Raw genomic sequence first — 14,802 nt, 5'->3', positions numbered from 1 at the left:
AATGATTATTTTCTTAAATATTAACATTGTAAATGCAAAATTCATTTGAAAATTGTAGCAGTACCATATTTCTATCTAATAAAAAAAATTAATAGTAACATTTTTTCTACATCATTATATCAATTGTACAACAAACGTCCAATTTATTCAATTTATGTTTTGAAATGCCTCTAAATATTCTTGTAATTCTGGGGACCATTTTCAACATCGCCATAATAGCACGTCACAGACGAAGTGTTACATCAGACGTCATCCTGACGTCACTGTCGGTCTGCAACTTGTTTTATTACGTCACAACCCTGGCCATGAGGATGGTGAACGTCCTGACGTCTGCCACTGACCACGAGTTCCCGTACGGGTTGTACCTGGTGACCAACGACGTTGGTGTTGTAATCAACGTGTGTGGGGGGGGGGGGGGGGGTTCTATTGTATTTAATGGGGTGGAGAGGAAGAGGGACTTATTTTTTTGAATACCTGGTAGAAATGGTGGGTGGGGTGGGAAATCGTCAGGGAAGGGGGGTGCAGAGCGTGAAATGGCATAAAACGTAGTTAATGTGACTTGTTGCCGTCAACTAATTGCTATTTGCAACAATAGGTCAACACAATTATCACGCTCATTACATAACCAAAACAGAAAGCCGACACGACACAAAGGCAGTCGTTGACGCAAAACGTCAACAATACACAATATGGAGGGATAAGGTTAAATCAGGAGAAGCCGAAAAAGGAACCACAAAAAAAAATGCAAAACATGCTGTGACTAAACTTTATTTTATAATTAACATTTCTAGATCGTATTTAACTTTTTTTTCCATAAGTTGAGGTTGATGTGTAAATTACGTAATAGTATTTTACTTGTTAGTGTTATAGATCATAATGATACTTGTAACCAAAAAAATGAAGAAAAATAAAGACACCCATTAACAAATTAAAAAAATTTACGATTCTCAACAATTACAATTAAAATCAAAATACTTGTTACAAGACATTTTGTGCATTTTTTGTGACTTTATTTCTGTGACTTTTTTATCCAATTTTTTTTTCCTATGTGACTTTTTTCTGTGACATTTTTTCCTACCAAAAACTGTGACTTTTTTTCTGAATTTTTTTTTTCCTGTGACTTTTTTCAGGACTGATGTATGTATTTTCAAACTATTTGGGCTCAGCGAGACTTAAATTTCGGCAAAATCAACAAAGTATTTTAAATAAAGTCGTCCATATATTTTTAATATGGATTGAAAATAGCAACTCATCTATGCGATCATTGATGTATGTATTTTCAAACAATTTGGGCTCAGCGGGTCACTATACCATCTCTTCACCCCCATGCCCTAGTTGACCTTTTTGTTACTGACCAGGAAGATAAGAACTTTGGCATAGTACGAGTTGTGGGGTAGAATGTAAATTCTAGCAATACATTGACCAATGCTCTGAACCTATGTAAAATACTTTGATGTAGATTGGCACATTGACGTAGGGGGAGGGGTTGAGGGTGGTATGGGGTGGGCTGGTCAGGTGATTAACGCGCAATAAAGTGAATAATAATAATAATAACGCGTTAAGTGAAGATATTTACACTAGCCCAAATGGTCATCCATTTTTTTCGGACGCGTGTGTTCTGAAGGAGTGGGGTGGGGATGGTGGTCGGGTCATTGTTGTCATCCACATGTTGAAATTCTGCGCAATAACCTGATTCTTTAACAAATAATAAATAATGTAGCAACGACTAAAATGTGTCACCTGTCTGTGAATGTGTGTGTATGAAGGCGGGGAGAGTGGGTGGAATACAGGGTTGGCTATTTCATTTTGTGAGGGGGTGTTGGTGGGTTGGCGTAACTTATTATTTCCTATGAAGCCAGTATGCTTTCCAAAATAAATAAAAATTCCTTTAGATTATATTATTCTCGTAGCATAACAAACTGCTTGATGGAAGAAAATTACATTTCGCAGATTGTGACATGAATTAGGATATGGCTAGAATGGAGAGGGGGTGGGCTGGAGAGCGAGAATCAAGTCGAATCAAACACAATTCAAACCACTTTTAATTGATAGTATAACGAATCATAAATTTACATAATTGAAGGGTTAATAGTATAAAAACGAAACGCATTTATCATTTTGTTTAAATGACATTTCTATAAGCTTTCAGTGTGTGTGAGTGTGCACTTAGCAATTCATGGAGTGTATGCGCGTACATTTTTTACCGATTAGTGATTTCAGAGCGTAATACACGAAAGTAGTAAATCTGGCGGCTTTAGTCTTTTAACACAATGCGACATATTTTTATATGAGTTAATGCAATCATAATAGTCTGTAGGAAGATGTTTATATTAATCGTGATTGATTTTAATTAAGTTATATACATATATATATATATATATATATATATATATATATATATATATATATATATATATATATATATATATATATATATATATATATATATATATATATATATATATATATATATATATATATAAGGCTAAAACAGCAAAATGTCTGTTTTTGGACGCTTTTTAAAATGCAAGTTTTACACTGTCTTAACCCCCTTCTCACACAATTAACGGTGTGACGCCATTTATGGGCGGCAACTTAGGGCCAGAGTTTCTTCCTGGCATCTCTTCTGGAGGGGGGGGGGGGCGAACGAGATGGATTTTATATAGTAAACATACACTTTTACTAGTCCCCCCCCCCCCCCCGAATTTTTCAAAAGAAAAAAGTCTGGAAGAAACACTGCTTAGGGCCTTCTATTCTATTTTATTTTATAAATATTTTCTTGTTGCTGTTGTTAGCCTTGAAAAACCAGTTTAATATAGTACAGCCTGATCGATATTTAAAACAACAAAATTGGTGTGTTTAAAATTTTTAAAAATTGGCTGTGAAGTAAAAGCTTGCTGTAGAAACGTTCGGTTGTTCATACTGTCGTTATATGCCAGGCTTAAAAACAATTATTATGGCTTGAGGCTCCAGTGCTCCACCCCCCCCCCCCCCCCTCACCAGAGGCGTATCCAGGTTTTCGTTGTAGGGGGAGCGAAAAGATCGAAAAAGGCGCCGAATTTTTAACACGTTCTATATACGTGTATTATATATATACATATATATATATATATATATATATATATATATATATATATATATATATATATATATATATATATATATATATATATATATATATATATATATATATATATATATATATATATATATATATATATATATATATATATATATATATATATATATACTAGCTGTATGTCATTACTTCGCTATGAAGTAAAATAAATTGAAAGTAGCACTCTGAAGAAATAAGAAAAAAACACACAATGTAGGCCGACAAAACAAAAATTGTATCAATCTAAACAAATATATATATATATATATACACACTACAACAAAAACAATGAACGTAACACAATCTGTTTTGTAATTCTTGTAAAAAAAATTTCTTACATAATAATTCCTGGGAAATTATTTAAGACAAGTGAAATAGGGGAAATAATCACTCTCTTAATATAAAAATGTATATATCTACATATTTAATTATAAATGTCAAAACAAATAAATTATTACTTTAGAATATAATGAAATTGTTTAAGACTATTCGTGTTTACAAAATGTTTTTTTCTATAATCAGAATTTAATATATCGTCATCATAAATGCTAAAGTATTACAGCATAATGAAAGTTTTTTAAATCAGAGTTGGTATAAAAGACGCTTTTCGATATATCAGTATTAGTAAAGCATTCGGAATAACAGCCTACATTTAACTAAATATCGGTGTTTTAGTTCAGATCATATATTTTAATTAACTACTGCTTCTTTGTGTTCTAATGGGTTAGATCACTCCATTGATCACACACCTTTTTACTGGTAATTGCAAAAGCAATATTCCCAGAGTTTTACGTTTAAAAAGCTAATTTTCTGGCGGCAATGTACTTTGGTACATCATTACGCGTTTTTCTACATGTACTTAACAGATCAGTTCGGGGTGGGTTGGGGGGGGGGGTTCAAATTCATTCACCACTGTCCGTTCACTTTAGGTCAATTATCCAACCCAGTGTATACCTAGGTGTGACATTAATGTCGCTCTACACTATTGTGGTGGTGAGGAGTGTAAGGGGGGGGGGGGGGAGATAACCAACTCAGAGTGAACATAGCGTCAGTTTTTAGATGACTGTTCTAAACATACATATATATTACACAAATATATATTACACAAATATATATTACAAAAATTGATTTAAATAAGTAGCAGTGGTATTATGACAATATTTTTTTTACAGAGTGGTCTATGGGGGAGGGGGGTTGTAACTGTTTCATATAATATGTAATCGTAATCACTATCGCCCAAACTGTAAGAATACTACTACTTCATCGTGATGACGTTTTCGACCTTGTCAAAATTTCCCCAACACTACGCAGTTTGCCAATAAGTAAATTTAAATAGAGGTGCCACATCAGTTGTATTGGTTTCTGTATTGTAATTTCTTAAAGATTAATCACACGATTCAAACTGTATATATAAAGTAATTATGTGTGAAGTTGTATGTATAACTTTTTCTAATTCAATTATTCGTAAGCAAATACATTATACAGTTGCCTTAAACTTAACACCCCTCTTGCCAAGTGGTACTACCGTAGAGGTTTTTTAAACATTTCAATGCATCGTAATGGTTATTTTTAGAATGGCAAACTGATGCAGCTGTTAATACGTGTTGTAAACGTAGACACTCCTAGACTAGTACAATAATGCTTAATTGCTGCATGAGAAGAAATCTTGTGATTTACATAGTTGTGCCGACCAAAAATATTTTTTAACAAATATCATTGTTTAAAACGTTTTAAAAAAACCAGTTTAAAAAGTTTCCAAAAAGGCGCCACTTTGCTGAAAATGGCCAGAGGGGGAGCGGCCGCTCCCCCTGCTCCCCCCCTGCGTACGCTACTGCCCCTCACCCATTTAAACCGGCCCTGTGCAAACGTGTCCTTGAACCCGAACATGTGGTCTCACCTGAACCAGGTCCTATGGGTCCCCTTTGAACCCGGTCCTGTGGGTCCCCAATGAACCCAGTTCTATGTTCCCCATTGAAGCTGGTATTATGCGTCCGTTGATGCTTCCATTTGAATCCTGTATTACAAAAAACTATTCAAATATTCACTTTCCTCACAATTTATTTAGATTTCTAAGTGTTAGGTGCTCAAATAAACATATGTTCAAAAACATTTTTTTAAAGTTTATGCTAGATCAATCATTAGATATCCTATATAGATCTAGATCTAGATCTGTGTAACTAGAATCTATATTATTTATTATTTTATTAGCATAATCAATTTGTATTTTGAAATTTGAAATTTTGTTTGATGCCATTAAATCATAAGTGACATTTAATGAATAACAAAACAAATATAATATAAAATACAAACACGAACAAATGAGTTCAACAATATGTGTGCATATATTTTTAAAAACATGTTTTTGGAGTAAGGGAAAATAGTCGTTCATTTTTTTAAAGTGCAAAGTATAGAATAAGAAATACTCCCGTGTTATTGTTTACTGAATCTAGGCAACCTGCAAAGAGAGTGGTTTCCCTGTCCGTTCATGCTTTCGTTTTTGAAGCAAAATTAGAGACATAGGCATCTAGATTATTCTAGATCTAGTATCTAGATCTATATCTAGTATACTTAAACTACCATAGTGAAGTTGATAAGTAGTTTAGTTTTAACTGCATATTATTAATTAGTGATTACATTTATTTATTTATATTTATATCATAATACATTAGGCCTATTAAAATACAAATTTGAAATACATTTACCGGCACTAAAAACAAAGGCAACAAATAAATAAATAATATTAAATTAATAAGTATAGTTAAGTATAGTATAGGCCTATAAAAAATAAATATTTAATATACTTTAATAAAAAATTAATATAGTCAAAATATCAAAATAGCCTAAAATAAATAAAATAAGCATGGAAGAGAGACGTCGACATATCACTCTGAAAGAAAAGCTTACAGAACATTATCAAAAACGTGATTTTAAGCCAAAGAAATCATCAGCATCCACATATGGAATGTTGTTTTACTGGGGAGTGACTGTCAGTTTACTATTAGAAGGCGTGTTAATCTTAATTCCAAACTATTTTAAGACAAATAGTTCTGAAAATTCGAACATGATTAACTATTTTTGTGCACAGCTTGTTGCTATAGTGCTGGCTATAGAATCTATTTCAAACTGGATTTTATCTCACTTTTCCTCTCTTCATTATGTGAAAAGGGAAACAAAGGACAAGTACTATTCCAACGCGACGGAAACTCCTCCAGGTTGGATTTATTTTGAATATTTTAATACACAATTAATTTCTGATGCAATTATCATCTTTTCCAATAGGTTTGATTAAAAATGGCAGTTGTTTTTCAGTTTGCTGCATCCCAATAATTAACAAACTAACACAGTTTGTGATCATTAAAGTAAATTCCTCTTTAGATCATGCAATCCATTTGGCAGGTGAGAAATGGAATTGGAGTTCATATGTTTCTTTATCTCAACTAATGAAGAGGTGGTGTGGTCAGCACTATGCTGAGATGCTCAGCTGCCTTTACTTTCCCCAATGTGGGTCAGGTACCCATCAGAGCTGGTTGGACTCAGGGACGTCATACAATCACAAGTCTGAACAGAGATCCGAACTTGAGATCTTCAGGCTAGCAGCCAAACACTCCACCATTTGGCCATGCTGTCACACGGGAGTTAATTAGGCCTATCTTAAAGCTACCCTATAATAATCTGAACACACATTTTTTCTACAAAAACTAATACCAAGTAACCAAGTAGCTAGGTAATAAAAATTGAATGTTTTTTAATAACCTTTAACCATCTCTTATGGATTTTCCTCCACTCAAACTTGTTTGCTTCTACCGTGCCTTGACTCTAAGCTGCAGTAGGCCTGATTCCACATTAATATTATCTATCCATCTGAGCCTAGAACTGCCTCTTCATTCATCTTGGAATTTTGCAAGATTTACCGTAAACATTATAATTCTTATTGAATTAAGGTATGGTCCATAAATAGTCCATAAATAGTCACACTTTTAAGCAGATTCCCCCTCCCCCCACTTCTCTTTTGCTGTGTTTGTCCAGAGGCGTAGCGAAGGGGGGGCAGGGGGGTACATATGTCCCCGGGCGCCGACCTTAGGGGGCGCCAAAATGGGTTGGAAAAACAAATTAACATCTCATTTTAGGTGCAGTTTTGCATTATAAATATAAAAAAATATATGGGGGGAGGGGTGCAAATGAAAAGTTTGAGGGGGTGCAAATGGAAAGTTTGAGGGAGGGTGCTAATTGAAAATTGAAGGTTTGTTCCCGAGGCGGGCGCCTAATTGAAAGTTTGTCCCCGGGCGCCGGGAAGGGTCGCTGTGTTTGTCAATTGATATCACAAGATTCCATTCACCTTGACCCCCTAAAAAGCCATAAATATAACTAAAACCAATTTGTAAAAATAATTTTCAACCTCTTTAAAAAAAAAAGGCAAAATAAATGCTGTCACATTTTCTTACACCCCCCCCCCCCCCACAGGAAGTGTGATTTCATTTATGAAAACAACCTACTAGTCTTCCACACTGAATAAACTCATTAACACTTATTTGTATTTATATGAATGTTTTTCAGGATGGAAGCCGTGTATTATTTGTATGCTTGACGCCCCACCAAGATCACATCATTGCACACTTTGTAACCACTGCATCCTCAAGAGAGACCACCATTGTTTTTTTACTGGGAGTTGTGTGGGTTATCACAACCAGCGCTACTTTGTTGTATTCTGTTTCTACAACTGCCTTGCTCTTGCTTATGGAAGCTGTTTGCAATTGATTCTTCTCAATGAGGTTATAGTATTTACAATTATATAAGTATTTCATGCAATAATGATAACAAAAATTGCCTTCATTTAAGTCAATACGCCTTAACAGGCTTAATGAGGTAAAACCATAAACAATCATCATAATATTCACATTATGAATAACTGTATTGTTTTGCTTAAATAAATGTTCAATGTTTTCAAAAGCATTTAGTATTTGTTAAAAATAAGTATTCAGATGTAGGTAATATTATATACTAAAGTTATATGACCTATTTCACCCACAGGAAATTCCTATTTTAAGTGAGGCAGCCATCTTTTATTTGCCACCAGTGGCTTTATGGCAGCTTTTCACTGGAACTACAACAGTCATGCACGTAGCCATCCTTTTTCATATGATCATCGCCATATTCTGTTTCGTAGTCTCATTCCTTTTCCTGGCATGGCAGCTGCTAATCATCTGCCAGGGTCAGACTTCATACGAAGCATGGAAACAGATTTCTGTGTACCAGAAAACGTCCCTGCTGGACAACGTGTACTCCTCGCTAGGGAGTCCTTCACAGTTTTTACTTTGTCTTTTAATACCAGGACATAGATGGATGCCAGAGGATGGGATTCAATGGACTACAGAAACTAAAGCAGGGAAAAAGCATTCATTTTAGTTAGAATCTATCATCTCCTACTGCCTTGTACTTTATGCTCGGTGTTGAATAACTAAATTTATTTGCTCAAAGAGTGATCATATATAATTAATGTAGTAGACTGGAGAATAGATTGATTTCACAAAAAAGGCTTCAAAGGATTAAAAATTATCTTATAAGTACCTGAATCTTTATTTTCATCAAACATGATCCAACAAAATGCATAATAGGGAAAATATTGATTTGATAAGACAAATAGTAGTTAAATGTTGACAATATCCATAACAGTTAGATTTAGATTTTGCAGCAGAAAATTAAAGAAGTTTTCTTACAATGACCATATTTAGTTAACTGTAACTGGCTTAACTGTTGGCAAATAAATGTTTTAAGCTATTAATGTGTTTTTATTTTTTTTATATCTAATACAATGGGAGTCTCTACTAGTTATAATCTGACATTATAAATAGAAATACTTTTTAAGATTTACAAAAAACTTTTCTTTCTAAATTATAAATAAGTAATTTTTGCAGAGTACATTTTACATATTGTTTTTTTTTAATTTGTTGCACTTATATTAAAGAATAACATCCAACTTTAAATGTCACATTGTATTTCATCTTTGTAAATGCATTCTTTTGATTTTACACATATATCACTAATATATTTTATTCTATGCAAAGCACTTATGTAAAACAAGAAATAAAATTGTAAAAGAGAAAACTGCGTTATTGTCATTAGTTTTGACACAGTTCATTAAGACTTCAAGTCTTATTTAATCAAAGCCTGCACTTTTTGAAAAAAAAACATTTTCAACAATTTAGCAACATAATAAAAATGGATTCAGCAAATCAAACAACTATTCCATTTTCCGGAGAATGTTTTTTATACAATAAAATACCTAATTCTATTTTCGTATACACAGAAAGCAGATCTTACTATAAGAGGTTGGTAACTGTGACAAAATATAACTACATTCCCATACTGCTAATTATTTGTTCAGGCAATCACATTTGGCACAACTTTAAATCAAAATATTTTATTAGTTTTAACTACTAAAAAACTAAGAAAAAATTAACATAACAATTTGATTTTTAAAAATTAAATGTAAAAATTAGGTGCTTTTTTTTTGGTATGGGTGTTATGGGACTAGAACCCACTGTGAACAAGATTTTGACTTGACTTCAGTTGATGGAGACTGGATTTTTCACAAAATATAAGATCTGACGACACCATTCAAAGAAGAAAAAAGTTCCACTGTTAACAAAGTTTCTAATGGACCTTGACTTCCATGGAACCCATAAACATGAGCAGTAAATGATGCCAACACAAAACCATCCACACCAAATTTATGTAGATCTTAAGTCTTCAAAAAACAACAGCCATTGTTATTTTTTGGTAACCATCAGGACTGAAGATGGTACTAAACCTGGGGAAATATAATTTTAGTCACATAGAGATTATTACTATATAATGAACACAGAAGAAATAACCAATTTAAACTAAAAAATTACACATTAAGTAAAGCATTTTTAATGCAAGGTCGACAGTTTATCTCTATCAAATTTTAGAAGTCTTTAACTAATGCCACAAAGAGGAAGAACAAAATGTAAAAAAAAAAATCTTCTATCATTTAGACTAACCTAGAAAATCTAAAGGCATATCCATATCAGCAGAACTAAAAACTTTTCTTGGAAAAGAGGTCATTAGGCTAAAAGGTCCTTGAGCATCTGTTCTGTTCATTTCAACATACAACCGTACTGCACTGAGGGGCTCTTTAGCACCAAATGTCTGTGTTAGGGCTTGGCCATTTGTAAGGCGAATCTTTAGTTGAGAAAGGATTGGGTTTTTAATTTCACTTGTATGTAGTATGTAGACTTTACTGCACACTAAAAACTTACTTATGGGACTGTTAACCTGAAAGTCTTGAGTTTGAATAATTCATTCTTATCTGTGGAACATTCTTGAGCCCATCCAACTCTGATGGGTACCTGACTCACATTAGGGAAAAGTAAAAACACTTTGGGCATAGTGCTGACCACACTATCCCTTCATATGCAGAGATCACTGAAACATTTGAACTATACTTCACCTGCCACATGAACCGTTAGCTTCCAAAGGCTAATTTAGTTACTTTAAACACTTAAAAAGAACTACACATTTTCAGTTTAATGACTTTACTAATTTTTCTTTTACTTTATGACTAGTACTCTTATAAAGCTACTATCCATTGATTAATTTCTTATAAAAGCTTAACTAAAATCATAAAATTTACAAAAAACTGTATTTAGGAACAAATAATTTTAGATTAGACTTTCAAGCAAGTTATTTAGAGAGCAGGGATCTTCTTTGTTTTTATTTACAACAAATCCCGCATTAATTTATTCCAATATCACAAGTGACAAAACTTAAGCATTTTTACAACTGTACACTTTGCTATACCAATTTTTATATTACAACAATAAACACGAAACAAGCTCAGCAGAAATAGTTATTCAATAGATAATCTCTAGAAAAAAATACTGCACCTGTAATTTACATTCAGAATATTCTTTCGGTGGCTGAACAGGTGTAGGTGTATTGGATGGTGAGGGTGAAGATATTGCTGCAGGTTTCACCGGAGTTTCTTCTTTCTCTTTAGCCAGCTACAGAAGTAGAAACAATAATCTTAAGTGCCTTAAAAATCAAGGGTAGGCCTACTAACTATGATACCAAAGTATTTTTTAATTTCTCGTACCTTAGCTGCTCGATCTTGTTTATCCTTTTCAATCTGATCCTTAACTCTTTGCCTAAAACAAGCCAGTAAAATATTAAAATTAGTTTTGTAGTGCTAAATTGATTATCCTAAATTGGAGAGGTTAAATAAAAATGTGTGCGTAATGTTAATAAATAGAAAAAAATAACCTTGCAAGCTTCTCTTCATTTTTCTCTCTTCGTCTCTCTTCAGCAATCTTCTTCATTTCAGCTTCTTCCAGCCTGGTAAAATGTTTTGGTTACATTTTAAATTAAACACATCTTTTACAATCATCATAGATAAATTATTTAAAAAGCATACTTGATTTTTAGTTTATTTAAGAAAAACTAGTTTGACTCATGTCTTAGTATATTACAATTGTGCTGTAATGAAAAGTCTATACATACAGAGCACTAATATAATAAAACGCATACCCAGAACTACTTATGAATTTTACATGTTTTATATTTGAAGTAACCTAATATGCAAAAGACTTACTTTTGCTTTGCTAATGAGAGATCCCGACCTTGGTTACGTCTCATTTTTTCTCTCTGTATTTGTTCTTTTTTGTCCTGTTCCTCTTTCTCAAGACGCTTCTGTTTCAGCCTTTCCTGCAACCTGAGTTTATTAAAAATTGTTAGATATCTTCTGATATTCAAGAAAATTTAGATTGTTATTGTGTTAAAAAATCAATTCTGGACACTAAATTTAAATAAAACAAGTTAATCATAAAAATATCAATTTTTTAAAAATCTAAACATTATTCAAAAAACCCATGTAAAAATACAACTTAATTTCTAGCAGTTCAAAAATAAAACCATTAAAAAAAGCCAAATAATTACTTGGCCATTTGTTCCCTCTTCTCTTCATCTGTTAGTGGTTTAACCTCATCTGTACTCTCAGAGAAACTTGAGTGCTGAGTTCGGGCAGCATGAGCTTGCATTTCTATCTCACTTTTTAGCAGTTTCCCACACCTAGAATTATATTTTAAAAAGTGTTACACAAACTGGCCCATGAATTAAAAATCATTACTAAACAAAAACATCACAGCAATGAAACATTTTCTCAATTTCTCATCAACAGACTTACTCATCACATTTCAAGGATTTGGGTTGCTCTGCTTGATCTGTACCTTCAGTTTCCCCAGGACTGGTTTCACTTGTCTCAGCTGCTGCTTCTTCAGCTGAGACAGTTACATTCAATATAACAAGCCAGCAGAAACAATAAAAATTTAATTTAAAATGTTCCAGAATCAACTAAATCTAATAAGCAGAATAGACTGTTAAATTAAGGTTCAAACTTCTGTTTGACTGAATCAACATTTTAAAGAAAATATTGATGCAGAAATTTTTATTTATGACTGATATGGAAATGACAAAATTCAGAAGATTTAATTTAATCCTTTAATTTCTTTCAAACAAAATTTAATGTAATCTAGGGACAAATAGAAGTTCATAAATTAGGCATAACACCTTTTCCAAGAATATTATCTTTTGGTGCCTCCACTGGTTCATCTATATCAGGGTCATCTGAATGTGCAAACAGCCTATATTGTGAGAAATGTTTAATAATTTAAAGTGTACATTTTTTTCATGTTGATAAAATTTGAAGAGTAGGCTAAAGTTAATGAATAGATAACTTTTAAATTGGATGTTGGGACTATTTTCAAACAAAAATTTTAAAATACATCTTTTGTAAGAATATTAAAATAATATTTCACAATGACAACTCACCAATCCATGGCAAGCTGGACACCTTTATAGCCAGTTTTAGCAAGAGCTCGCTGTCTAGAAAAAATAAACCCACAAAATAAATGAATAAATTAGTAATGAGCTTTTTAAAATTCTATGTAATATGGTCTCATTATTATGATAAACAGTTTTTTTTCCAAATAGCATCATACCATCCCAGGTATTGGTGAATACCCTACTTAGTATATCTATTCTGATATTTTAATTTTTTAATAGGCTTTTTTTTGTAGGATAGTTATATTTTATATCAAGTGATATTTTTTGTATTGTAACTCTGGTCTTGGCCCAAATAGCATTACTTGAGGGGGAAGACCCTGACATTTGAGATGATACTTCATTTCTCAGTTAATGTTAAACAATACAAAAAAGGGTGGGGGGAGGGTTTAAAAATTTAAAATCAATGCAATTTCAGCATTTAAGTCAGCTGGTGTGCCTGGCTGCTATGAATTCAACTAACCTATGGTAAGGTCTAACTCTATAACCTAACCTGACTAGCTAATCTAACTGCCCTGAACTGTAGTGACTGTAGAAGTAGAGCAGCCTGTAGTAATCTGTACACTACTGTACAGTAGGCAGTGTCAGTAAGTGAGTGTGCGTTAGGGACTGTATGACCATTACTATTGATTACTATTTATTGAACTGTAGGCTTAATGAATTCTTATAATCTTTCTTATTCGGTGAGTTTTATTATTTTTGTTTGATGACATTTCAAAATTACAAGTTGATTTGGAATCATCATGGAATGGAATCAGTCTCAGACTCTCAGACACTGAGGCTGATGATTCAGATCGGATCTGGTAGATTAGAATCTAAAAATAACTTAAAATCCATATAGAATCTTGATCTAAATAAACTTACGCTCGATGGGTTGGAAAACCCATTTCAACAAGTGTTTCTACATCTGTTGGCATCTTAGAATAATAAACTATTTGTACAAAAAAGTGTCTGGAGATAATTTAATATTATATTTTACTGGTAATCTTATACATAAGGAGATGTTGCTTCCACTAAATAACAGCAGTAAAAAATATTGCTTTTTCTCTCTAAAAAGCCGGATATAATAATGATGAGGAAACAAATATTAGATTAAGATAAGGAAAGTGTCAAATTTTTAAAACTATCAAAATCTTTATTAATATATTAATTAATGAACTAGTAAAAAAATCAACGATAAGGAAAATATATATTTTAACCAGTTTCTGACCCCCTGGAAAATCGGAAGATTTAGTCCGCCCCCCCTGGAAATTTAAAAAATGTCTGAAAGAAACATTGCAAGGCACATGTATAAAACTATATAGGCCTATATCTATATGGCTTTTATTTATTTATATTAATACAACAAAAATAGAAAATAGTTGATTGATTTATAAGCCTAAAAGTATTTAGAAGCTGTCTCAGTTATGTACATAGTTTCTTCCAGGCATCTCGCCCCCCCCCCCCCCCCCCGAAGAAAGTCTACCGCCCCCTCCCCCTGAACGAGATGGAATGTATATAGTAAACATATAGTTTTACTAGTGTTCACTCCCCCCCCCCCGGAAAATGTAGACCGCCCCCCCCCCGAAAATATCAAGTGCCCCCCCCCCCCTCCATTCGGAGAAAAAAGTCTGGAAGAAACACTGGTTGTGTAGACCACCTTCTCTCCCCCCCCCCCTGATCGTTCTAAAAAAACTCGCATAGAGATGCCTTTGGATGACTCTAACACAGCGTTTACACCTGCAAGTATACATGTTCCGTGGGGAAAATGTTTCCAAATAACATCAACTTTCTGTTCGTTTTTTTTTTCACTAGACATGTATTGTATACAGGGGTCATCCATAAAT

The 14,802-nt window shown here is 33.1% G+C and overlaps 2 protein-coding genes across 2 annotated transcripts; one reads left to right on the top strand and one right to left on the bottom strand.

Moving 5' to 3' along the window:
* The first annotated feature begins 5,926 nt into the window (after window positions 1-5,926).
* Window positions 5,927-8,589, top strand: LOC131936679 (putative palmitoyltransferase ZDHHC24). Its single transcript, XM_059293731.1, has 3 exons — window positions 5,927-6,330; window positions 7,673-7,887; window positions 8,147-8,589. Exons 1-3 carry the CDS (start codon window positions 5,979-5,981, stop codon window positions 8,519-8,521), a joined length of 942 nt encoding a protein of 313 aa, XP_059149714.1. The 5' UTR covers window positions 5,927-5,978; the 3' UTR covers window positions 8,522-8,589.
* Window positions 8,590-8,901: 312 nt separating this feature from the next.
* On the bottom strand, window positions 8,902-13,982 carry LOC131936665 (UBX domain-containing protein 1). Its single transcript, XM_059293705.1, has 11 exons — window positions 13,841-13,982; window positions 12,965-13,018; window positions 12,704-12,777; window positions 12,321-12,414; window positions 12,074-12,205; window positions 11,730-11,849; window positions 11,402-11,473; window positions 11,235-11,286; window positions 11,026-11,142; window positions 10,141-10,321; window positions 8,902-9,926 (listed from the first exon to the last, which is right to left on the bottom strand). Exons 1-11 carry the CDS (start codon window positions 13,891-13,893, stop codon window positions 9,886-9,888), a joined length of 990 nt encoding a protein of 329 aa, XP_059149688.1. The 5' UTR covers window positions 13,894-13,982; the 3' UTR covers window positions 8,902-9,885.
* Between the last annotated feature and the right edge of the window lie 820 nt (window positions 13,983-14,802).

This window comes from Physella acuta, unplaced genomic scaffold (assembly GCF_028476545.2).
Source record: "Physella acuta isolate Inbredline_101_S28 unplaced genomic scaffold, ASM2847654v3 ptg000015l, whole genome shotgun sequence".
Classification (NCBI taxonomy): Eukaryota; Metazoa; Mollusca; class Gastropoda; family Physidae; genus Physella; species Physella acuta.
This window is presented reverse-complemented; position numbering and strand designations above follow the sequence as displayed.